The sequence below is a fragment of the Protopterus annectens genome, chromosome 4.part0, assembly GCF_019279795.1.
Source record: "Protopterus annectens isolate FY-2018-M chromosome 4.part0, PAN1.0, whole genome shotgun sequence".
Classification (NCBI taxonomy): Eukaryota; Metazoa; Chordata; order Ceratodontiformes; family Protopteridae; genus Protopterus; species Protopterus annectens.
Genome location: NC_056733.1, coordinates 1,137,621,797 through 1,137,646,740, shown reverse-complemented (window position 1 = coordinate 1,137,646,740; position 24,944 = coordinate 1,137,621,797). Strand labels below are relative to the sequence as shown.

Below are 24,944 nucleotides of genomic sequence, written 5' to 3'. Positions count from 1 at the left end.
ACATACAAACATCTAAAAATATGTTGAATTATCTAAACAAAATATATTAAAAGAAAATGAAAATATATATACACACACACTCTTGTGAATAAATCTTATGCAAGGAAAGGGAGACTTGTATAAAATTAAACGTTTTATAGCCTATAAACAATGTTTTAACTAATATTCAAATCTATTTGCCTCTAAAGCTCACTTGAAATTCTACCAGTCTGGTAGAATGGGCTAGTTGAAATTAATAAAACCTAATACTAAGACTTAAAGACAAAACTAGTTTATAAATGTTAACGTTTTATAACAAAAAATACACATTATATATGAAAATCTGCCTTCAGCTTTAAGTAGCTGGAAATAGAGATGGTTTCATTAAGCCCTGGGGGGGTTTGTGGCATTACATTTAAGCTGCCACATTAATTCTCTATATTCTAAGTAGGTGTTCTATGGACCCCCCCCCCCCCGTCTCTGTGTTGCACTTGTTCAAGGGCACTAAATTTAAATGTGTGTCCAGGAAAATCTTTAACATGCTTGCTTAATGCATTTTTTAGGTTAACCTTCTGGATGTCATATAGGTGTTGATAAATCAGCTTATTGAAACTATTGATTGTTTTTCCTATGTAAAAACAATAGCAATTCTGATAAATTGCAATATAAACTAGCTGTTTACTCAAACAGTTAAGTCTATGTTTTTCAGTTACTTTTCCAAAACCCCTTATGTATAGAAACTCATTCTCCAAAATATGTGGGTATTGGTTACAATGCCCACATTTACCCATTTTTCCTTTTCTATCAGTCCCAAAGTTTGTTTCAAGCAAATTTTTAAAAGCTCATCCTTTTTGTACACCACTATTTGGTAATCTCCTAATGTTTCTTTATAGTGGTGTTCAATATCAAACAATACCCAGTTTTGTTGTAATATATCTTTAATCATACCAAAATGGGGTGTAAAAGTAAGTATCATAGGATACCAAGAAAATGCAAACCAAACGAAAACACAAAAATGAGCTGGATTCAACACCCAATACAGAAGCTTTATTCCAAATATCTTGAGCAACACGCTTTCGGAAGGTGCAATGACCCTCCTTCCTCAGAAGACAAAAAACAATGAACACCATTTTACAAGCATTTAAATAAGTCTTCTAATTGATCTTTAACAGCAGGATAAGTGTTAATTAAATCAAGCACACCTAAAAACCTATTAATGAAGCTAGCACAACCACTGATAACCACAGTTATAGGCTGTAGAGGAATGGAAAAGAGACACAACTAAATGCTGCAGAGAAATAGGGGAAATAAGGTGAGGGATGGAAACATTCCACTTCATTTTACATTAAAAATACCCAGGATATCCAATTAATAGAAAAATTATTCAAAAGTTAAAAAGATTGGGTAACTTAGCATAACATAATATGAAAAATCATAAAATTCAGATAAAATCCCTTAATTTTATACGAATAATTATAAATGTGTTAACACTTTAAAACTTTATACAATACTAAAAAATCATTGTTCAAATACTAAAATACATATATAGCTGATAACCAATATTAAAATAGCTGAAAACAGCATATTGAAACAACAAATCAACGCACATATATTTTATCTTCTTAGGGCTAGATGCTTAAGGAGACATGCTATAGACACATGATCATTAAGCCCAGGATGGAAATATGATGCCGTACGAATTTGCCAGCATAACTCTTCAATTTCAAGTTGCGTTTGCCAAAGGCCACCTCGATTGTCCTGAGTAATGTGTTTCAAGATCGTGAATTTAAAAAAATGGTCATGATGTGTCATAACATGTTTGGCTAAAGCATTAGACTGGTCTTGTTTGGTTATGGCATATTGATGCTCATATATGCATTTCTTGAGTTTTCGCTCAGTTTTGCCTATATAATAGGCAGAACAAATTTGACATAGGGCGGCATATACCACCCCATGAGTGTGACAGTTGGCTTTTACCTTAATGTTATACAAAAAGCTGCCTAACTTAACTCATGAATCAGTGCAGATAAACTTGCACTGGTTGCAACTCCCACATTTATTTATACCAGTGCCAGTGTGGGGGCTTTCTTTTAACCTTGGTTCTAAAAGGGTTTTGAGACTTTTACCCTTCCTGAACGTGATCAGAGGCTTATCACCTAATTTATTGAAAATTCCAAAATCATCTTTGATAAATGCCCAATTTTTATTTAAAATGAATAATTGTGTTCATTGTTTTTTGTCTTCTGAGGAAGGAGGGTCATTGCACCTTCCGAAAGCGTGTTGCTCAAGATATTTGGAATAAAGCTTCTGTATTGGGTGTTGAATCCATTTTTGTGTTATCATAGGATGCTGATGTACCACTACATCTTTTGGGATCGATGAATCAATAATTCCACTGATGATACTAGTGTGTAAAACTTTGGAAAATATGTTGTCAGCGAAGGGGATATCCGCCTCACATTCTTAAACCTGTATTACAGGAAGTTATAACAAAAAGAAAGGAAGGTCACTTTGTACCTTTGCTGGGAGGATCACACACTAGTAATATCAATGGAATTATTGATTCATCGATCCCAAAAGATGTAGAGGTACATCAATATCCTATGATACTTACTTTTACATCCCATTTTGGTGTGATTAAAGATATACTACAACAAAATTGGGTATTGTTTGATATTGAACACCACTATAAATTAAAATTAGGTGATTACCCAATAGTGGTGTACAAAAAGGATAGATCTTTTAAAAATTTGCTTGAAACAAACTTTGGGACTGATAAAAATGGGTAAATGTGGGCACTGTAACCAATGCCCACATATTTTGGAGAATTAGTTCATAGGTAGATACTAGGCTATTGGCCCTAGGGCCCATACAAGCCTAGTCAAAAAGGTACCCTGGCTTTCTCCACCCAAGAAAATTATTTTCCTGTGCCCCTGTCAAGCAGAACCACAGAAGTGATCCCAGAGGTGAATTTCCTATTATCCATCTAATCATCAAGATTTTTCTTGAATAGTGTTAATGAGGAGCTCTGTTTGACAAAGTTAGGTAGTCTGTTTCAGAGTATGGGAAGTCTCTGGGACAGGAATCTATCCCTCCAGCATGTTCTGTTTATTGTGGTGATAAGGTTTAGGTCCCTAGAGCGTGTAGTTTGGAGGGATTGGGATTTCTTTTAGTAGAGCATGTCCAACAGCTCTGGGTTTGACATAGCTTTGTATGTTAGGCAGAGATTGCCTCTGAGTAGGCGATATGCGACGGAGTAAAGCTGGAGTTTTTTGAGAAGGTCTGTGTAAGGCATCTGTTTGAGGCCAGTAATCCTCTTTGTGAGGTATTTTTGTGGCCTTTCCAGTTGTTGTAGATGTCTTGTGAGGTACACATCAAAAGGGGCGTTGTACTCTATAATGGGTCTAATGAGTGATGAGTAGAGGGGAACAATGACCTCTTTTTCTGGATGAGAAACCTTTTGTGATGAGGTGTGCCATGTAGAAGGATTTCCTGACCTCTATGGCGATGTGATTATCAAAAGAGAGACTACTGTCCACCTGTGTCCCAAGGTCTCTTATCACACTTTCGGTGTTAAGTAGACTACCGCCTATGTGGTAGTTCATGGGTACAGAGTTTTTACCAAAGGGGATGACAATGCACTTTTTGGCATTGAGCTTGAGACCATGTCTTTGACACCAGGCATCTGTCTCAGTGAGGCCCTTTTGTAGGATGTCCACATCGTCAGGAGTTTCAATTATGGCTCCTAGTTTGCAGTCATCTGCAAATTTAGTTAGCCAAAGACCTTCTGTGTTAGCCTGTACTTCAGAGAAGTAGATACCAAACAAGAGAGGACCCAGGACTGAACCCTGTGGTACTCCACTTGTCACTGGTCTGAAGTCTAATTTGGAGTCTGCTACTTTCATGGTGTGGGTTCTGTCAGTAAGCAGTTGGCAACCCATCTCGTGACATAGGGATTTATACCTAGTTTAGTGAGTTTATCTATAATTCCAGAGTTGGGGATGGTGTTGAACGCCATTCCAGAGTGGGGGATGGTGTTGAATGCCTTAGCGAGATCTAGATAGGCTGTGTGAACGACCTTACCCTCATCTATGGCTTTGGTGACTATTTCAAAGAAGTCTATCAGGTTTTGGAGACATGATCTGCCTTTTACAAACCCAAACTGTGTGGGGTCCAGAGTTTGAAGATCTCCAATGTCTTTGTTTATGAGTTCCATGATGATACGTTCCATAGCCTTGCAGATGAGGCTCATCAGGCTAATAGGGCCATAGTTCCCGGGGTCTGTTGTGGCCCCCCCCCCCTTTGTGGAGTGGGATAACTGTCACGGTGCACCATTCAATGGGCACAAAGTCAGAGGTGAGGCTATGATTGAACATGGCACTTAGGTGGGGTGCCAGTTAATTCTGTAGTTCACGTAGAAGGCAGCCTGGGATGTTGTCAGGTCCCATGGATGCTGTGTTCTTGGCTTTGGAGAGTGAAGTTTTTACCTGTGCAGCCGTGATTACAAGAACTTTGCATTCTTCCGGTATAAAAATGGGCCCTTTAGGGGGTGAGAGGGGGGTAAAGTTAGCAATGAACCTATCTGCCAGGATGTTGGCAATATCAGTTGGTTCTGTATATTTAATGTCATTGTGCTGTAACTCAGAGCAGATCTGAGTGTTGCCATTGAGATTTTTGACATAGCTATAAAATGCGTTGTGGCTGTCTTTAGAATCAGTGGCAATTTTGTTTTCATAACTAGCTTTGGAGGATTTTATGAGGGATCTCAGCTTCTTACTGAGGCTGACCAGGGATTTCCTCCAATCATGGGATTTTACTCTTTTTTGCAACAGTTTCTTTCTTCTGTTGTAGAGTTTATTTATGGCAGAAGACCACCAGATTGGCTTCCTTTTTCTATACAGTTTCTATACATAAGGGGTTTTGGAAAAGTAACTCAAAAACATAGGCTTAAGTGTTTGAGTAAACAGATAGTTTATATTGCGATTTGTCAGAATTGCTATTGTTTTTACATAGGGAAAACAATCAATAGTTTCAATAAGCGAATTTATCAACACCTATATGACATCCAGAAGGTTAACCTAAAAAATGCATTAAGCAAGCATGTTAAAGATTTTCCTGCACACACATTTAAATTTAGTGCCCTTGAACAAGTGCAACACAAAGACGGGGGGGATAGGTGTCCATTGAACACCTACTTAGAATATAGAGAATGAATGTGGCAACTTAAATGTAATGCCTCAAACCCCCCAGGGCTTAATGAAACTGTCTCTATTTCCAGCTATTTAAAGCTGAGAGCAGATTTTTATATATAATGTGTATTTTTTGTTATAAAACGTTAACATTTATAAAATAGTTTTGTTTTAAGTCTTAGTATTAGGCTTTATTAATTTCAACTAGCCCATTTTACCAGACTGGTAGAATTTCAAGTGAGCTTTAGAGGCAAATAGATTTGAATATTATTAGTTAAAACATTGTTTATATGTTATAAAAAACGTTTAATTTTATACAAGTCTCCCTTTCCTTGTATATGATTTATTCACGAGTGTGTGTATATATATTTTCATTTTCTTTAGATAATTCAACATATTTTTAGATGTTTGTATGTTTTTAAGGAATCAGTTGAGTGTTAATTAAGGACATGTGATTGAGTGTGTATTTAAATATAAATGAAGTTAAAGTGGATTGTATTCTGAGGAAGTCAAGCTGTAAAGCAGACGAAAGCGCTCAATAGCCTGTGAGCCGTATTGCTTTTCTTCTTGTTCAAAAGTTTGTGGAGTTTCGTCAGGTTACTGACTGCATTATTAGAGGAAATGTAGGAAAAGTGTAGAGGAGTCCAGCTGGCTACATCATCTCTTGGAAGATCCACAGTAGTGGAACAAGGAACAAAAATCCTTGCATTTGATGTTAATCAGAGATGCAAAAGATCTCAGAAGGGTTGCCCTCATTTTCAAACAAGTTCCTTTGGACCCATAGAGCTGGAAAACCATTCATGGTGTAACAGAAGAGATCTACTCAGTTTTACCACTACAGAATTTGACTCCCCAGGACTACAGATGGCAAACAGAAAAGTGATTGTATATTCCCACAATCTTATACTTTCTCATCACAGGGAACATGTTTCAAGTCATAACCTCCATGTTGCTAATCTGTAAGGTCAAAATTCTTAAATCTAGTATGTTGATGTATAGGAAGAGTTCTGATTATGTCCAGACATGCTGAAGTATCTACCCATTGTAATGTCCCATCTATCCCAGGGCTGATGTTTGCATGCTGACTACTGTCGCAGATAGGAGAACATGGAAGGGGCTGTTTAAGAAGAAATGTTTGGCATTCATCCATAACAACAAATGTCATTTGCTGGTTTGAGATATGATTATAGTATCCCATTGAACTTGGTCGACTTCTTCGAAATAGTCACCAAGGCCATTGATGAGGGAAAGGCAGTCCATACAGCCTACCTTGACCTTGCAAAGGACACAATACCCCACTCGGGTATTGTAGAAAAACTTACCAGCTTAAATGTAAACCCATATGTCACAAGATGGGTTGCAAACTGGCTTAAGGACAGAACCCACAGGGTTAGAGTTGCTGGCGCTGTGTCAGACTCCAAGCGGTCACAAGTGGTGTCCCACAGGGCTCGGTCCTTGGCCCCTATTGTTTGGCATCTACTTCTCAGAAGTACAGGCCAACATGGGAGGACTTTGGCTGACAAAGTTTGCAGATGACTGCAAACTGGGCCATAGTGGAAAGTGCATCGGACACGGATATCCTTCAGAAGGGACTCACGGAAACAGATAGCTGGTGCCAGAGCCATGGCCTGAAGTTAAACGCCAAAAATGTATAGTCATAAAAAACAAGGTAACCCCAAGCTACCATATAGGTGGCAATCCACTAAGCACAGAAGAGGTTATCAGGGACCTGGGGACCCAGGTTGACAGTGGCCTTTCTTTGACACTCACATTGCTAAAGTGGTTAGAAAGACCTTCTACATTGCCCACCTGATCATGAAGGGATTCACATCCAGATCTAGTGAGGTCATTGTTCCTGTACTCTTCACTTAGACCAATGATCCAGTACAATGCCCCATTCGGGATGTATCTCACCCGACATCTGCAGCAATTGGAGAGACCCCAAAAGTTCCTCACCAAAAGGATAAAGGGACTCCAAAATCTGTCATATGCTGCCAGATTGAAGAAACTCCAGCTCTATTCAGTCGCATACCGCCTGCTCAGAGGTGACATGTGCCTGACATACAAGGCCATGTCCAACCCGAATTAATGGACATGCTCCACCTAAAAAATCCAAATCGACGAAAAGCACTAGAGCAAGCAACTTAAACTATACCACGGCTATAAATAGGACCTGCAGGAGGGATAGATTTATCACACCGAGACTCCCTATGCTGTGGAATAAAATCCCGGTCCATGTGAGGCAGAGCACCTCGCTGACTCTGTTCAAGAGAAATCTAGACCTGTGGATGGGAGATCGAGGTTTACCCGAATCATCTCTGGGTCACTGCTGGACAGAGGCACAACAAACTAATGGGCACAGTATTTTTTCATATAAGGGGTGTAAAAAGCAATAATTTAGGCTAGGCTTATAAATGCCTTAGGGCAGATAGCCTAGTATAAACCTATGAACCTATGAACCTATGAACCTATTGAATATACCATTCTCAGATCACTTGAATCAAAAGGTCCACTGAAAATCTTAGACAGCACAGTTGCTTAAAGGGATAAGCTTTAACAATGGCCCAGGTGACCTAAGCTCAATTAGCAGATCAAGTGTCTGAGGCACTGACAGCGAGGGATGAGAGGTGGTGTTCATCTTGGTGTTTTCTATGAGAAGGCATGGTTCCATACAGGGGAGTAGCCCTCAGACATAAAACAGAACAACAAGGTGTGTGTGTGTGTGTGGGGGGGGGGGCGAGACCAAGGGATAGGTCATAAATTAAACCAATTTCCTAGCTGAAACAGTCAATGGCACAAAACCCAGGACACTGCTAAGTCCTGTGTCAGCCCCAGCATTAGAACAGAGGTAGTCTTGGGGGGATGTAAGAGAGGCTCGTAGAACGAGCAATGTATGAGGGCACTTGGGTAAGCTGGAAAGAATGAAGCAGAAGGGGAATCAAAAAAAGGAGTCCGGTGAAGAACTCTCATACAAAACTTTTCATGGGGAATGATGGCAATTGCTGCCACCATGAGACCCAGCATCCTGACCGACAGAAGCTACTGCTGCAAAAAACTGCAGAAGAAAGTCTGGTTTTCCAAGCTGTACCCTTTGATTTTCAGAAAATGACCGTCAGATATACATTCATATGCATACTCGACCTTTAGATATACATTCATATGCATATTTTTGTGTACAGGATCACAATACAGTTTGAATTCCGAATACATTCTTTCCCCATTGTTGTGTGATCTCAGAGTTAATATATACAGGGACATGGGAAGGAATAAGGATAAAGAAGAAATTGTTGCATGCAAAAATCACTGAAAAAACTTGCAAATGTGCCACTTATGAATTTGTTGTTGGGTTAGAACCTTGATAATATTTTCATGATTGTGTGGTCTATCAGTACAGTTCTCAACCATTAGACATACATGCATGAACATACATAACACACAGACACACGTATCACACACACACACATGCGCGCGCTCACACACACACACACACACACACACACACATACATCAGCTCTGATCACTCAGACTTCTGCCAGGACAGATGCACTACACCTCTAACAGATCATTCACCTGAGGTATCACTGCCTCTCTCGTTATCTGATAGAATGCCAATGAGAATATTTCTTGCTGTATACAGTACCTGCAGGGAAGACAGTTCAATATGAATATTGCTGGCTGTACAGTATACAGATTTTGTTCCTGACTATTCTCCAGATCACCAAAGTCTGACTGCAACCCAGCCACTTTTCTATGGGTTACTCGTTGGCACCATCATGCCACAAGAGCTCTAGGTGGTGAAAGCCCAACAGTGTAGCACTTGCATTTAGTACTCTAGGGAGAAATCATGTCAAGCAGACCGCAATACTTACTTCGGATTAGGTTACAAATACATGCACCTGAGGTACACACATGCACTGTCTCTTGCTTTCTAGTCAAAATAGGGAAGGTTCTGACACACACACAAATAAATCATAGCAAGCATTGAGAATTATGGTACCATGGGACAGCCCCATCTTCCATTCTTAACTTGAATTAGTTGTGTTCCCCACCTGAACAGCCTTCCCACCTGGTGTCACTAGCCTAGTGGGGAGGGTGAGACATTTATTCTTGCCTGGTGGAGATGGAGGGTAAGCCATTTCTTCTTGCCTGGTGGAAATGATAGGGGGGGTGTTTCACACAGACTGATACATCACCGTGTGGTGAATATCATAAAATTAAAAAAAAAGTGCTGAAGTTAGAATGACCCACCTCTCAAAAGGTTCTGCTTCCTGTTGAGACATTCACGCTCCCTATCAGAAATCTCACGTCTGTTGTCTGCAACAATTTTCTTCATAGTCATTTCCAAGAACTCCTTCTGTTTTGCCTGAAACTGCTGCTCCTAAATGTACAGAAAGTGAGAATAAGACCAAACCAATGAACACTGGAAAGAGGAGTATATAGTGCTCAAAGTTTAAACATAAAACAGCATTTATAAAGATGGTATCGTTTTTTCTGTGAGACTCTCACCTCTGTTTGTTTTGTGTTTGTAAATTCATTCATTTTCTGCTTCATACTCTCTTTTCTTTGTTGTCTTGGAAGTTTATCTATTTGACTTTTGACCTTGAAGAGATTGATAAAAGTTAAGAATTAACAGGATGAACTTCAGCTTCTCTAACACACTGGAACTTAGACAGCGGTTTCTTGTCCCTAGTAGTGTACTAAATCCCTAAAACAGAGAAGTGCATCAACAGGGACAAAGTGGAACCAATTGGGTGAACAGAACAACTCAACACTGCAATTAATACGCAAAGTATTATGAGATGCATATTTACACATATTGGTTAACATAATGTACCTACTATGTTCAGGACTACACAATGCATCATGGGAAGCAAGAGCTAAAAGGATGTTTAAAAAGAAAAGGAAAAGAATATCAGTGCGGACCAGAAACAACTAGGCAAATTGCAAAATAATTGGGAATACTGAAAGAAATGTGCCTTATATATTTAAAGAATCCTCTTGCACCACATAAAATAGTAACACAATTTTAGACTCCTTTTTCATTAAAACTATGCACTAGTAAGAAAAAAAGCCTTCCCTTGTTCAAGTAAAGTATACAGTGATCCAAAAATAGAGTTGATATATACTTAACATTTTCATTTGCTGTGGCTGCTTGGCTGCACAAACCAGCAAAAATGTCCTACATCCAGGAAGGGATGCAATCAGTCCGACAGAATGATAACATACTGAAATTGCTACAGTCCCAATTTTGAATATCATATTTTTCTGTGGGATCCCTGCACTCACCTTGTGATCAGAAACTCCTAACCTTTAAAATATCTCTATCCTCCGGGGAGGGGAAGAATGAAATCAGAGCCTGCTTTTCCACAAAAAAACAGCTTAATAAAAATATATTAGCTTAAAAAGATAAACCAGAAAGATTTATAAAAATCTAATTTGTCCAGATAAGATACTTATAATATGACAGGCAGAGACTATGGGCTTTAACTCCTGTACCATTGCTAAAGAAATATCTTAGATGACATAAATCAGAGTATGGTGTTTAAATCCCACCATTATTACTAGCCAATATACAAATAACAACTGTCCCTAAGGCTATATGATAAATGTTTAGTGCTGTCTTTGGTAATACTAAGCCCCACCCCCAACACAAAACAGGTATACATTGCACAGCTACAGTTCAGAATTATAATCACTGGTTTACCGGGATTTTACTCATCCAAGACTAAGTCCAGTGCCTTCCAGTGTACTCTTACTAACAGTAAATAAAACAAGAACAAAATTATTTTGCAGACACAGAATGGGGTGGGGATTGAATAGTTAACTCTCTAACACCAATGCCCACCCTTCAAGTTTACAGTATGCTGGCACCAGTTAATCAAAACTAACAAAACAAAAACATACCTTACTGTTTAGACTTAAAATAAACCAACCTTTACTGATTTAAATGGTAGCACTCTGTTCTGTGCAGTCACTTTTCACTGAGCAGATATCACATAACTGCAGGCACACTAATAAAATGCTCAAATCCTTAAGTATAAAATAAACCCTAAGCTACAAACATCTAAAGTTAAATAAAATGCTTTACTTGAAATTTACAAGATAAATGATTGTTTTTCTGAATGCATATACAAAGAGTACGGATGCTGTACAAGGAATTGAAAGCAACACATTCAGACAAACAATGTTAAGGAAAAAAGTTTTAACATCTGAAGGAGAAATTGTTGGCTTCCAGCTAAAAGATGCACTGTACCTTTACTGTCTCTGGTACTTAAAACCAGAGCAGAATTCTCAGAAGCCTTACTGGCAGTGCAATACAGCTTCAGCTACGTCTCCAAGGTTATCTTCCAAAAAGTCTTACAGTAAAGTCTATCTTTTGAATCAGTCAATTTGTTTCCAAGTTCTCAAACAGGACTCTCTAGTCTTTAATTCTAAATTTCTTGCTATCCTGGACAGCCATGCTCCCAAACGTACCATCATAACCAATAATAAAGTAGCACCATGGCTGTCAATGATACTAGACAAAAAATCATATGCAGAAATAAAGCATGGGCCTCCTGGAGAACCACTAAATTCCCAAAAGACCACCATATTTAAACAACTCAGAAATGATACAAGAAGTCCATTATGCTAGACAAAAAAAAAAAAAAATAATACCGCAATCTTCAACAAAAGCACCAAATTCATCCACAAAAATTTTGGTCACGCATAAACAAACTTCTCCACCCAGGACAATCATCTACCCCTACCCCCTTGACTAACCTCCTACAACCTCCGAAAATTGTTGCTAACACCGTCAACACTTTCTTTACAGAAACCGTTCAATCCCTTGCCAACAAACTAGCTTCCAATAGCCCAAGTTCTACCAATCCCACACCCAATAACCCCTGCTTCTTCAAGTTTGAGCCAGTACCAACATCTTTTATTAGGTCACTACTCAAGAAATTGAAACCCGTCACCCTGTCGGCAGACCTACTACCCGTAGAGTACCTCCAAAAAGCCGCTGATAAAACAGCTTACCCCATTTCAATACTAATCAATAGATCTATTCTTGGAGTTTATATCCTTTCTATCTGGAAACTCTCCCACATTATTCCTCTCCATAAAGGGGGTAATTCCACAGAACTCTCAAATTAGAGGCCCATAGCCATCCTGTCACCCCTGGCTAAAATATGGAAAAATGTATCCACAAACAATTCCTAGCCTATCTTAATCTGAACAATCTCCTAGCCCCCTCCCAGCACAGATTTAGATCTTGCCATAGTACAACCTCAGCCCTTCTTTCCTTCTCTCACACAATAAATCAAAACCGTAATACCAACAAGCTCTCTTCAGCCCTCTTCCTAGACCTTTCCAAGGCATTTGACATGGTAAACCACCAGCTACTCTTAGGGACACTAACACACTCTCTATAGATAACCTAGCAATTAGCTGGTTTCATTCCTATCTAAGTGTCAGACAACAAGATGTACTATGGAAAGATAACTTATCGTCCCTATTACCAATCACCCTTGGAGTCCCCCATGCATCTATATTAGCCCCCCTCCTATTCTCCATCTTCATTTATGATCTGCATAAAGTAATCCCAGATGTAACGTGTATACAGTACGCAGATGACTCAACCCTAATCTATGCTGCCACCTCCCCCACAGACTTACAATCTTTATCTCAAAACACCTTCAACAAAGTTGAGAACTGGCTCACTGGTTGCGGTCTACTATTAAACCCAAATAAAACCAAGCTGTTAATCTTCACCCCCACTCATAAGGTCCCTTTTACCATCTCTCACCATAGCATCCAACAATGGTACCATAACTTCCCCAGAACCTAGTACTAAACTGCTAGGAGTAATTATCAACAACCTTAAGTTTGATGCTCACATTGACAAAACTATTAAAACAGTTAATAAGAAACTAGGCTCTTTATACAAGATTGAACTATTCCTAACCCCATCTGCTCGGACTGTGATTGCCCATACCCATTTTTTAATCAACCCTTCTTTATGCCTCACCCACCTTCGCAAACCTAAGCAAATCTGATCTCAATAAACTTACTAGCTGCTACAATAATATTGCCAAATTTGCCACAGGATCAGCATATAGAACACATCATTGTTTAAACCTTAAATCACTAGGCTGGCTAGAACTACCCTACCAACTTCAATATAACCAATTAATAGTTGTTCACAATGTTCTCTACCAACCAGATAGTATACCCATACTGAAAAATATTATCACTCTCTACAGTAAACCTAAAAACACCCCGCTCCTCCAACACAATGCTAGTAGAAACTGTTAAATCCAACAATTCAGCTGGTGAATCACTATTTTCCAACTCTGTCGGTAAAACCTAGAACTTACTTCCTGCAGAACTTACTACAGTTCCTTCCTTAACCCAATTCAAAATGTTGTTGTTGTCTTTCGGCTTTCCCGGTTAGAGGTCGCCACAGCGGAACCTCGGTCTGCTAATGATTGGCAGTATATTTTCACGAACGCTGAGGTGCCAGCTTCAACGAAGGCACGCCCATTTACGCATGTCTTTCGAATGCCCACCCAACCGTGGGGAGGACATGCAGACTCCACCCACACAGAAGGCACTCCCCGCACTCCAGCAGAGAATCGAACGGGAGAACTTCTTGTTGTGAGGCAATAACGCTACCACTGCACCACCGCAGAAGTCCTTAACCCAATTCAAAATATCTCTTAAAAAACAAAATGAGCATAAATCAGTTTTTTAGTAAATGTTGTTTGGAGCCGTACGTTGTGGTATCATTGCTTTTTTTTACTCATTTTTGCTGTGGATCTCTTAAAAACACCTAAAAATGCATTGGCTTTGTCCCTGCACAAACCCTGACTAAACTCTACTCAAGTACCAACTAAATATGAAAACCTTAGTACAGGAAGAAACTTTCACTATTACTCTGATTCATTAACTGTCTAGAAAACTGATCATGTCTCTACCTACTGGAAAGTACTAATGTAAGGATGACATCTTGACACAACCATGTACTACTAAAATTTATGAGAACCACTAAAATGTAGGTGTTCTCTTTTAACAGTAAATAATCTCTCAATATTTCATGTGTGTACTCTAGGAAATCTTGTATTATGTTTGTATCTATTGTTGAGCATCTGTCCTTTTTGTAATATTTCACTGTATGTATACATGTAATGTATGTCTGGAGCTTTTCTCCCCAGGCCTCCACTGAAAATGGACCTATATCCAGTCGGACTTTCCCGGTTAACAAATGTAAAATAAAATAAATAAATAAAACAGTCACAGATACATGCTCAAGGGGGAAATTTCAACACTGTCTCTGTAAATAAGGCATTATCATGTGGCCTAACTCTGCATCTCTGTGCAGGATTAATCTCTGCCCCACTGCACACATTTGTAGACAAAGGTTCAGTTTGACTTAACTGCAACACATTTAACAGTCACAAATGCAATTATGTATAATTTTACACATTTTAACATATTCCCTTTTACTGAAAGGGAAAATGTTACAGACAGTGCAGTTTCTGCTGCTTTTACCTTTTAAGCAATTTATATGCATTGTAATTTGGTACCGCTCTAACGTAGCTTGTTCATTTTTCATACATCTTCTTGTTCTCAGTTCATTACAACTTTATTCGCAATTACCACGAGAGCAGAGACAGACAGAAATCATTGCAACAGTAAAATATTTCACATTTTGTCTTATCCACCAGCAGTTTTCCCTAATATGGATGGATTTTTCCAGTACTGACCGTTTCCTGTGAGGACCAGTGCAGGGCTCAAACTTTAAAGTTGCTGAAACAGACATCCCAAGACGCTCACGTAACAGCCCCACTTATTCTTTGTTGTCTTCAGATTTTCAAGTCAAAATGCCTCACATGGAGGTATGTTTGCAATACAGACTGTGCAGTGCTGAAACCAGTGTTTTTGTAGCCAAAACAAATGGAAGTGAAAAACACTTGCAACATTATAAAATCATAACAGTAACTAAATACAAGTTCCCAAACAGGAAAAAGGCACAAGGGAAGCTTTACTGTTACAGTCATTATCTCTTCCTGGAAATCTAATTTTAGATTATGCTGATGTACCCTATATAACTATGCTGTCTTCTTCAAGGATAGACAACGTAACAATACAGTATACCTGTGTAGAATCCCATTCACTACCTAGCTACCCTTGAGAGTTGGATAATTACAGGACCCTCAGCAGCATATCACTAGCAAAACCAGTCGTATAACTGGAATGTTCTCTGCAAATGTGTGAAGAGTTGTTCACATGACAGCTTTAAAGTACCATGTGCAGAAGCATTTCTATGGTAATCTGTCACACTGGAAGAACACAGCCAAATAGTGTCTTATAGTACTAGTTTTAATGTACTTTTTATAACAAAAGGCAATACAGTGAGCCAAGCCACGTCAGTAATGTTTGTTTTGTAACAGGTAGGCCTTTAATTCATCTCCTATCGAGAATGACACACAGAGATGATTAGTTTTCCAGAGGACATGGGTTCTAATGGCATACTTATCTTGAATGTTGATGCAAATTCAGTATATGCAGGAGATGCTCCCCCTTTGTTTACAAAGCCTGAAAAACTACAAGTTAAGTAGAACAACTGAGAAAAACAGATAAAACCTTGGGCATGAAATAAGAAGAAACAATCAAACACAATGAACATAAGGTGACTAGCACACCATAGCTTATAACTCTAAAGTCCTTCTCCCTGAGGTTACAGAGATCAGAAAGTGTTTTTTTCAAAACAGGTACACAATTTACTTTGTCAGTTTGTTCAAATAATGTTAGAGTCAAGTCCCAGGAAGGAGGCAGATGCTTTTTTATGGAACTGGACAGCTCAGTGGGTATAAGTCCTTCATGACAGTTCAAGACAGATATTCCTCAATTCATTAACTGTGACCACCTTGGGTTTTCTGACTTCCTTTAGGACATTTTGGACTTGGAAAAGGAGTCACTGTTAAGTATTAAGAATCTATCCACTAAGCTGACATACTCACTGTCTTGATAAGGAATGTAGTACTTTTCCCTGTTGCTGGTAAGTACGCACCTGTATAAAGGCAAAGTCATGAGAGAGTGGCTTTGTTTGTCAACACAGACTATAGTGGTACTCCTGGACATTTGGGAGTTATAACCATAAGGTTGCCTTTACTCTGTTCCCCTTGCAAAGTGTTCTCTGTATCAATGAAAATGAATGAAAGGCAAGTCTATCTTGAGAAGACTGAGATATATGGCAAAGGTGTCTACATTTTGGTCCATATACCCATATGACCATTAAGTTTCCTCCCTCAGCTACTCAATGAGACCCATGTGTTTCCCCTAAGCCTGCCGTCTCTTTCATCCCAGTAATGGGCAATGGCCAAGTGCCAAGTGTGTCTCCATCATCTGCTGTGAAATTCAGGTTTTTTCTTTATGCATCTGTGTTCCACTACCACTGCTGTGACTTGTGCTTTAGTACATGCATTGCAGTGTACATATGTAGATTTTAGTGTTGCAGTATAGTGCACTGCAACAGCAAATGCAATCACTATGGTCCACCCCATGGAACCACCACAGCCCCTCCCATCAAGGTGTGCAAGTTAACATCTCACTTCCCACCTTCTCCATGTCAACTCCTTCAATGGACAAATTGTTAATCAAAGACATGGGTTTATCTTAATCCAATAAGCTAGCACAGCAAAATGGTCCACATCTAAACAATGTCTCAAAAGGTCTGTGAATCCACTTTATTTGTGAGCCACATATAACTACCTGCTGAATAAATTTGTAAGTTGGTTTTGTAGTCCTAGGACATGTTGAGATGAGTGGTGAAGGCTGTATTGAATGGTCCAGTGCTAAAGACCTCTCGCTTTCCAGAATAGGAAACATTTCACTCATCTCTGCTTGTTCATGTACCACATAATGGTGTTGTCTTTACTGACTTGCAAGAGACTAGGAAGGAGGTTGCCCTGAAAAGCTGTCAAAATTCTGTACAGTTTTCAGTGTGATGTGTACAGAAACATTGTTTTAGGGACCGCCTGACTAGTACCAACAGAGTATGGTGTGAGGGGTGCCTAATGAAATTCCAAGCAACTATAACTCTGATCCCCACAATAACAGAACTGCAAGAGCAAATGCATGGGAACATAGGCCAATTTTGAGAAGATAACCCTGGGGAGAAGTAAGGAGGGGCACAGCCCCAACTTTCAAAAGGGTTTAACTGGGGGGGGGGGTCAAATCCTTCCTGCAAAAAAACAGCAAATTTCACAATTTGCACTTTAAGAAAAAAATGGACGTTTTTGTCAGAATTCCAAAACAAGTGCTTTTCAATCTTGTATTTGTAATACGTAAACAAAAGTAGGAAACCCAAAATGTTAACTACAGAGTTAATGGAGGAGGAGACTGGTATATTCCTTCGGTCAGAATGTGAGGGTCCTGCCACTATTCCCTTTCTACAAGCTAAGGAAGGAGAATTGTATTCTCTAGATAAACAGATGCCTGTCTGCCTGACATTCCAGAGGTTCCACTGTGGCACTCTCATGGGGAGCCTTGTATGAGGAACCAAGAGAATGCAGGTATGCACATATTCCAGGGGTCTTCAATACTGATTCATTGCAAATGTCTTCTTTGTCACTTTATTCTGTAATTCTGTTTTATCTTTTTCTCTTAGATAAAGAATCACATTATCTACATAGTGTACAGCGACACACAGAATAGTTTCTGAAGTCGAAACAGGCAGAGATGAGATCTTATAGTTTACTGTGACTTTAAAGATCTGATCAAAAAACTGCTAGAATGATATAATGTTGCAAAGCTCTTGTGGATTGGCTACTAGTGGGCAACTGTCCAAATAAAATATGATTATGCCTTGTCTCCTACGAAGTACAAACTATGGAGCTAACACTCTGACACAAAAGGCCTTTGAATGTGAGCGGTACAATTTTCTAGAAAATATCTGATAAATATTCTGAGGAATAATCCAATTGGAAGAACAGAAATCCAAAAAGATGATTAGCTACCTAAAATATTGTAGCACTGTGGTATTACTGTCAAACTTGGGTAAGTGTCTTCCATGTCCAGATTTGCTGCATATGATTTACTTCTATGCAGGGCAGCAATGTTTGTGGGCTACCATCCTGAGTTTCTTTGTTTGCATAAACATTTTCAAGTCTAAAAAATCTACTTTTGGCATGAAACGCATTGTTCTTTTTGGGGACCAGAATGGGAGGAACTTTGCATACTGCTTTCAGAAACAAATGTTACAGGAAGATGCCTTCCTGATGTAAAGGAGGATTAATGGGAGGATGAAACAGCATGCTGGCACCTGGCACCTTGGGCTGACATTTCTCTTTATATTTAGAACATTAAGCTTAACTTTTTTCCAATTTGTGTAGCTTTTTAAGTGAAAGTGAGGCTTCTTAAATTCATGTTTTTTTTTTCTTTTTTGAAGTTTACAGTTCTTAAAATTAGCACAGTTATGAAAATTATGCAGTCCTCAAGAAGAAACACCCAGTCCAAAGAAGTCACTAGAGCTACATGTTTACAGGACAAATACTCACCAATTCTACTGGGGAAAGTTTTTAATAAAAAATATGAATTTAAAAAGATAAACTAGGTATCAATTTTCTCATAATATGAAAAAACAGTGCATACCAAAGTACTTAAAAACAACAAAGCAGACCAAAATAGGCTGCTCACTACTCAACTGAAAATGCAATCAAGAATAAATGGTCTAGAAATAGCCTAAGGAACAATATATGGAGCAGAGAAACAACATTTATATAGGGCCCTGAATCCAGTCGGCTGTATGCCATTGAATACTTAAATGTACGCACTTGTCAGAAATGCACTTTGCTCTATTAGTCTGTTGTAGGAGGCATCTGCCCATGCCATCATATGCAGTGACCCTGGAACTGACTACAGTCTATTCAGTGGTGCAGTGGTGGAAGCCTCTTGTTACAAGGAAAACAATCCAAAAATTGTGTGGATCAGGCTTTTTGCAACCAACATAGCTTTTGAGAAGAACAGCTTTCAAAGTATTGATATAGGTTGCAAATGCAGGCACAGCGTTAGAGTGCAATGGTACTCGTACCTCTCAACTATCCATATTTTTTGCAGAATGTCCATATTTGTGCCTCATATTTTTGGTCTGTTTCACATAAACTTTGTGGTTTTTTGGCAAATTATTGAGGACTGAAGTTACTAAATAAGAAAGACATATGTTGTTTAGACTTCATTTCCTTTAGAAAAAGCATGGTATTACAAAATGTTTCATTCTAACAACTTTCTAAACTTACAAGAACAAGGTTTCAAATCTGTACCTGTTTTTAGGATGTTTCTATCTCAATTATTTTTGGCTTTGTCCAGATTTATTGTGCTAAGAGTGCTTTATTTGACTTGCTTCTGCCTGACTATTGCTAATCCCTGCATTTGATTTTGAATTGAAGATTTTCATTCAAGGTTTGGTTTCTTCTACTTTTTTTATCTTTCTCTTATATTGAGTTGGTTTTGTTTTAAGTTTTTCGTTCTGTTGGAGTTTTAAGAAGTTGTGGCTAGGGTAAGTTAAAAAAGTTAGAAAATAACTCCTTTGCAGACTGATTGAATAACATCCAGCTAATTAGTGGGAGGAGCTGAGAAACTGCATTCCTCATTTAACTAGAAATATTTGGTGGCATCTTTATTTAGTTGGAATGATTATTTGACTTGCTTCTGCCTGACTATTGCTGATCGCTGGCTTCACTTGGTGGCTTTTGAGTTTGCCTGCCCCAACTATTAATCTGATTTTGGACACTCCTCTCAGCCCCATCTCATCAGCTCATTCTACTGAGTACAGAGAGATCAGATGTGAAGGCCCACCCCTTACTGTTAAACTTGAATTATCTTCTGTTTCTTCCCTTCCCACTTACTTAAAATGCACTTTATTCAGCTGCTTTTACTATATTTGTGCTTCTTCCTACTTCATTACTTTATTTTGCTTCTTGCTGCTTGTTCTTAAAAGTGTTCAGTTGCATTTATTCTGCTGCATTTATTACTGCTTGTTAGTAGCCTGATTCAATTGTAATTGTTATGCTAAGCTTCTTAGTTTTGATTTAAGGACCTGGGCTTCAAAATTAGTTATCTTACATAAGGAAGGTTTGTGGTCTAGACTCTTGCAGCAGAAGTAGCTTACATCTTTCAAAGTTGGGAATTGCTGGTTGTAGGCTTATTGTGTCTTACTCAAAGCGTCTTAGTTCTGGTTTAAGTGCTTGGGCTTCTGGCCAGTTATTTTATATTAAGAAGGTTTGTGGTCTTCACTTGCGGGAGGAAAGGGTAGTCTCCGCGCTTCTGAGCTTTGAATTTCTGGTTGATGGCTTATTGTGCCTGTTATTCTAAGTGTCTTTGTTCTGGTTTATGCTCAATTAACTGGAGCTGCTCTGTGTTTGGTGTCCCTTGCTAGAGGTCTAGAGTGTTTCTGTTTGAATCCATGCCATCCAAAGCTAAGAACAATAAATTAAGTGTATTTTGAGTTTGATCTGCACTTTTTAATCTGTATTTTACTGTTTTACTACATCAATTTGTCCCTTTTTTACTGTTTTTACTGTTTGTGCCTGCTTATTACCTGCACTTATCTTGCAATGAAATATTGCTAAGTTAGCACAGACTAGATCCAGACTTGCCAAATCTAGCCTGTTTTTCATACACTTGAATTCAAATCTAGCCATCTTACGTTAAGGGCCCCCCTACACTCTTGTGGCTGAAGAGTGTGGATATAGCCTTGTCTGAGCTGGGAATTGCTGGAGGAAGGATCATTGTGTGATTTCTTATCAGTAGCCTAGTTAATACTGTTTAATTTCTCCTGTATATAAGCCTCAATTTTTTCCCTATACACCAGTCAGTGAAACCCTCCCAGGTTCCCTGCTGCTCTGTGGGCAACACAGCTGTGTAATTCAGCACTGCAGGCAACTCAGCTTTGTAGTGAACACCATTGCCCCACTTTCCATCCCTGATCTTCTATAGAATATGTCCCCAGTCAGAAATTAGTACTTAATAATTACCTGCTACTATGGACAGTCAGTTTCCCAACATCTCTCCAGCCAGTCTGATTGACATGGGCATCCTGTGGCAATGTAGCAATTGCCTCAAATATACTGACAACCACTTACTCCTAAAGCAAACAAATACAGTATCTGAAAGATGCAACTTTACCATGAAACTAGAATCAGTCCTCTTATGTAACAATAAACAAGACATCAAACAGGTTGTCAGCTCACACACACCTCTCAACTCGCACAAGAAAAGGTCAAGACACATAAACCCACATATGCGGAGGTATTCACTAACAGCCTACTAAAATACCAGAGACCTCCCAAGCGCAAACAACCTACACATACTGGTACACAAACAAAATCCATCACTCTACATAACACACACATCAGTGTATCAATAATTAAGCCCCTAAGACAAAACATGTCAAAACCTAATGTTCTAGTCATAGGTGACTCAAGAGTGAGACACAGTGTTCCCCTAAATAGGATGGACAAGGAGACGGTCACGTTCAGCTGCCTGTCAGGTGCCAGGATTCATCAAATCATGCACACACACACGTCACTCAGCAAAAATTACCATTATAACTCTGTCATAGCATATGTTGGAGTGAATGACTTGAGATGTACCTCTCTGGACTACATGAAAAGACATGGCTGAACTCTCAGATTATGTGTCCCAGGCAGGTATGTCCCTAACCCTAAACAGCATTCTACCTTCACCTAGGATGATGCCACAGTACAAACAAAAAATGATTGATTTCAATAACTGTCTTAGTTTCTAGTGTCACTCCAGGGGGATCCAGTATCTGGCAGCCTGGGAAGACATGGTCAATAGACCATGCTGCTTTGTCAGAGATGGCCTTCACCTATCTCCTCAAGGCTTTTGGATACTGACAAAGACACTTGCCTCCCCCATAATGCCTTTTTTAGGCAATGTCAAAACAACAAAAATTCCAACATAAAGAAATCCACTATAGACAAACTCAAGGTCATGCTGCTTAATGCTAGGAGCCTAAACAGTAAACTGCACTCCCTGGAAGCACTCCTTACGTTGGAAAATGCTGATGTCTGTGCAGTCACACAGACTTGGTTCTAGGCAGCACAGAGAAACCCGGCCATACAAGGATACAATGCCTTTCACAAGTTCAGACCTCAAAACGAGCATGAAAGAGCCAAAGGTGTATCCATATTCGTTAAATCCAAATACACCTTGAGACTGGCAAAACTGTATGATTCACTTGAGCTACTCCAGGTACAAATAATTACACACAAAATGCCCTACCACATCATCGCTAGCTACAGGTCCCCCACCATGAACCAGGAGAAGCACATTACCTACCTGGACTTGGTAGAGTCACACAGTATACAGCCAAACACCTTGGTCATGGGAGATTTCAATTATCCTTTCATTGACTGGGCGACTTACATGAGCACAAACACGATCACTCTGAGGTTCCTGAATTTTATTAATTAAAATGACCTGGAACAGTTGGTATGCAACCCCACAAGGGTTTCAAATGTCCTAGACCTAGTTCTCACCATCAGGAGGCTCACTACATTATCCCCTGTGTGTTGCCCTGCCTGGTAAGGTCAGACCATAAATCAATCTCTTTTGAAATAAAGGTCAGACCTGACAATCCTACAGAAGCAAAAAAAAAAACCTGAAAAATTTCTCCAAAGCATCCTACAGCCTACTAAGTGATGGTATAAAAAGTTTCAAAGCCCCTGCTAACACAGCCAACACTGACTCCTATGTAGAAGAGTATACATATGCCCTATATAGCCACTTAAACAAATGTATTGACTCAGCTGTACTTGACAGGACTAAAACCTGGTCCTCAAAAAAAAAATAAATAAATAAAAAACAAGCCACCCTGGTGGACTGTAAGTATAAATAAGTTACATAATAAAAGAAAGAAACTGATATCTAAGCACAAGAGGGAAGTTACTCAACAGAGGAAAAATACCCTCCACAGCATGAACAAGCAAATCAGATATCTTGTAAAGTCCTCTAAGGCTAGTTACAACACTAAATTAGCATCCCTAGCTAAAGACAACCATAAGGCATTCATTATATAAGTTTGAAACCTAAAATGGAATGCCAAGCTGTGTGCCAAACTTATAGTGGACGGTATCACTCACACTGAACTTGAGGAAAATGCCAACATGCTCGCTGACGCAATTGGTAATAACATCATCCCCTATCCCTACCTGCCATACACCAAAGCATTCCTGACACCAGTCATCTACCGAGCATCTCCAAAGAAGACGTCATACAAGACCTCTCCAAGGCCAAAAACATGGCCTCTATGGGACCAGATAACATCCCAGGTTGCGTACTAAACAATTTAAAACAAGACCTCGTGGAACCACTTGGCACTCTCTTTAACCATACCCTGAGCACAGGCTTTGTTGCGGCAGAGTGGAGAACGTACAGTTGACAACACTTACCATAAATGTAGATATTCGAGTGTATTCACTGTTGCAGTCATCACACTTTGGTTATCTGCCTGCAGGTAACCCTCGGTCGGCCCAAATACCAGAGACTTAGTATTTCTGCATCGGATGCTGTCGCTCCAAGACTGACGTCAGGTCGTCAGGGGTATAAAAACAGGCAACTGATGCCATTACATCAGTTTTTCTTGCCCCAAATGACAGGAGCCCCCCAAATAGGGAGCTAAGTTATGGTGGGGAAAACACCACCATTAAAAAGTAAATACCAATAGTAATAGCCATAGAGAGGAGAGAGACAGAGAGAAAACCAAAGGGTTGGAGGGAGGGAAACCAGGACTGCAACAGTGAATACATTCGAACATGTACATTTATAGTAAGTGTACACAACTGTACTATGTTCTTCGTGTTTTGCTGTTGCAGTCATCACACTTGGGTGGATTCCAAAAGCTGAGGAAGGGCGGAGGCAGTCAAGAAGAATAAGGGCTGGCTAGTAAGCCTTGCAAGACTGCTGTAGCAAAACCTTCCCTGGATTTGGAAAAGATAGGCAGGTGGTAATGCTTGGTGAAGGTGGGTACAGAACTCCAGGTAGCAGCTTCCAGGAAGTCCATGGTAGGGACTCCCCTGAGAAATGCTGTAGAGGTAGATGTAGCCCTACTGGAATGTGTTCTGACCCCGAGGGGTTGGTTTCCAATGGTGCTTGTAGCAGAAATGGATGCAGTGTGTTATCCATGTGGATATGGTTTGTTTTGAAATGGGCTTGCCCTCTGCCCCTGTTGCAAAGCTGACAAGTAACTGTTCAGATTTTCTGAAGGGTTTAGTCCTATCAAGGTAGAATCTGAGCTGTGAGCTATCTGTGCACGTCTAAGGGGTGCAGGATCCTTTCACCTTTAATTTGAGGATTAGGGAAGAAGGTTGGTAAATGGATGGATTGGTTGAGAGCCACACTGGACATCATTTTAAGCATAAGGGAAGGGTTAGTCCTGAGGGAAACCCTGTCAGCATGGACAATAATGAAGGGTTCCACAGCCATCAGTTCTTGTAGCTCAGGCACTCTTCTAGCTGAAGTGATGGCTAGAAACAAGCCTGTTTTCCAAGAGAGAAATTGTAACTCTGCTGAAGCAGCAAGGTTCAAAGGGGGGAAGCGTGAACTTTTCCAGTACAAAGTTAAGGTCCCAAGCAGGGGTGGGTGCTCTCCTTAGTGGCCTTAAGTTGTTTGTCCTTCTCAGGAACTGTTTGATGAGAGGGTGAGAGAATAGAGGTGGCTCAGTGCTGTAATGAATCGAGATGGCAGAGGCATGGATCTTAATGGAGG

General features: G+C 39.5%; 1 protein-coding gene across 1 annotated transcript in view; it reads right to left on the bottom strand.

Moving 5' to 3' along the window:
* STK10 (serine/threonine kinase 10) overlaps nt 1-24,944 on the bottom strand; it is a 2,623,461-nt gene that overhangs the window by 485,380 nt on the left and 2,113,137 nt on the right. Inside the window, exons 13-14 of the mRNA XM_044069104.1 lie at nt 9,675-9,767; nt 9,417-9,546 (exon numbers count right to left, since the gene is read on the bottom strand). Coding sequence (XP_043925039.1) covers nt 9,417-9,546; nt 9,675-9,767 — 223 coding nt within the window. The remainder of the gene's footprint in view (nt 1-9,416; nt 9,547-9,674; nt 9,768-24,944) is intronic.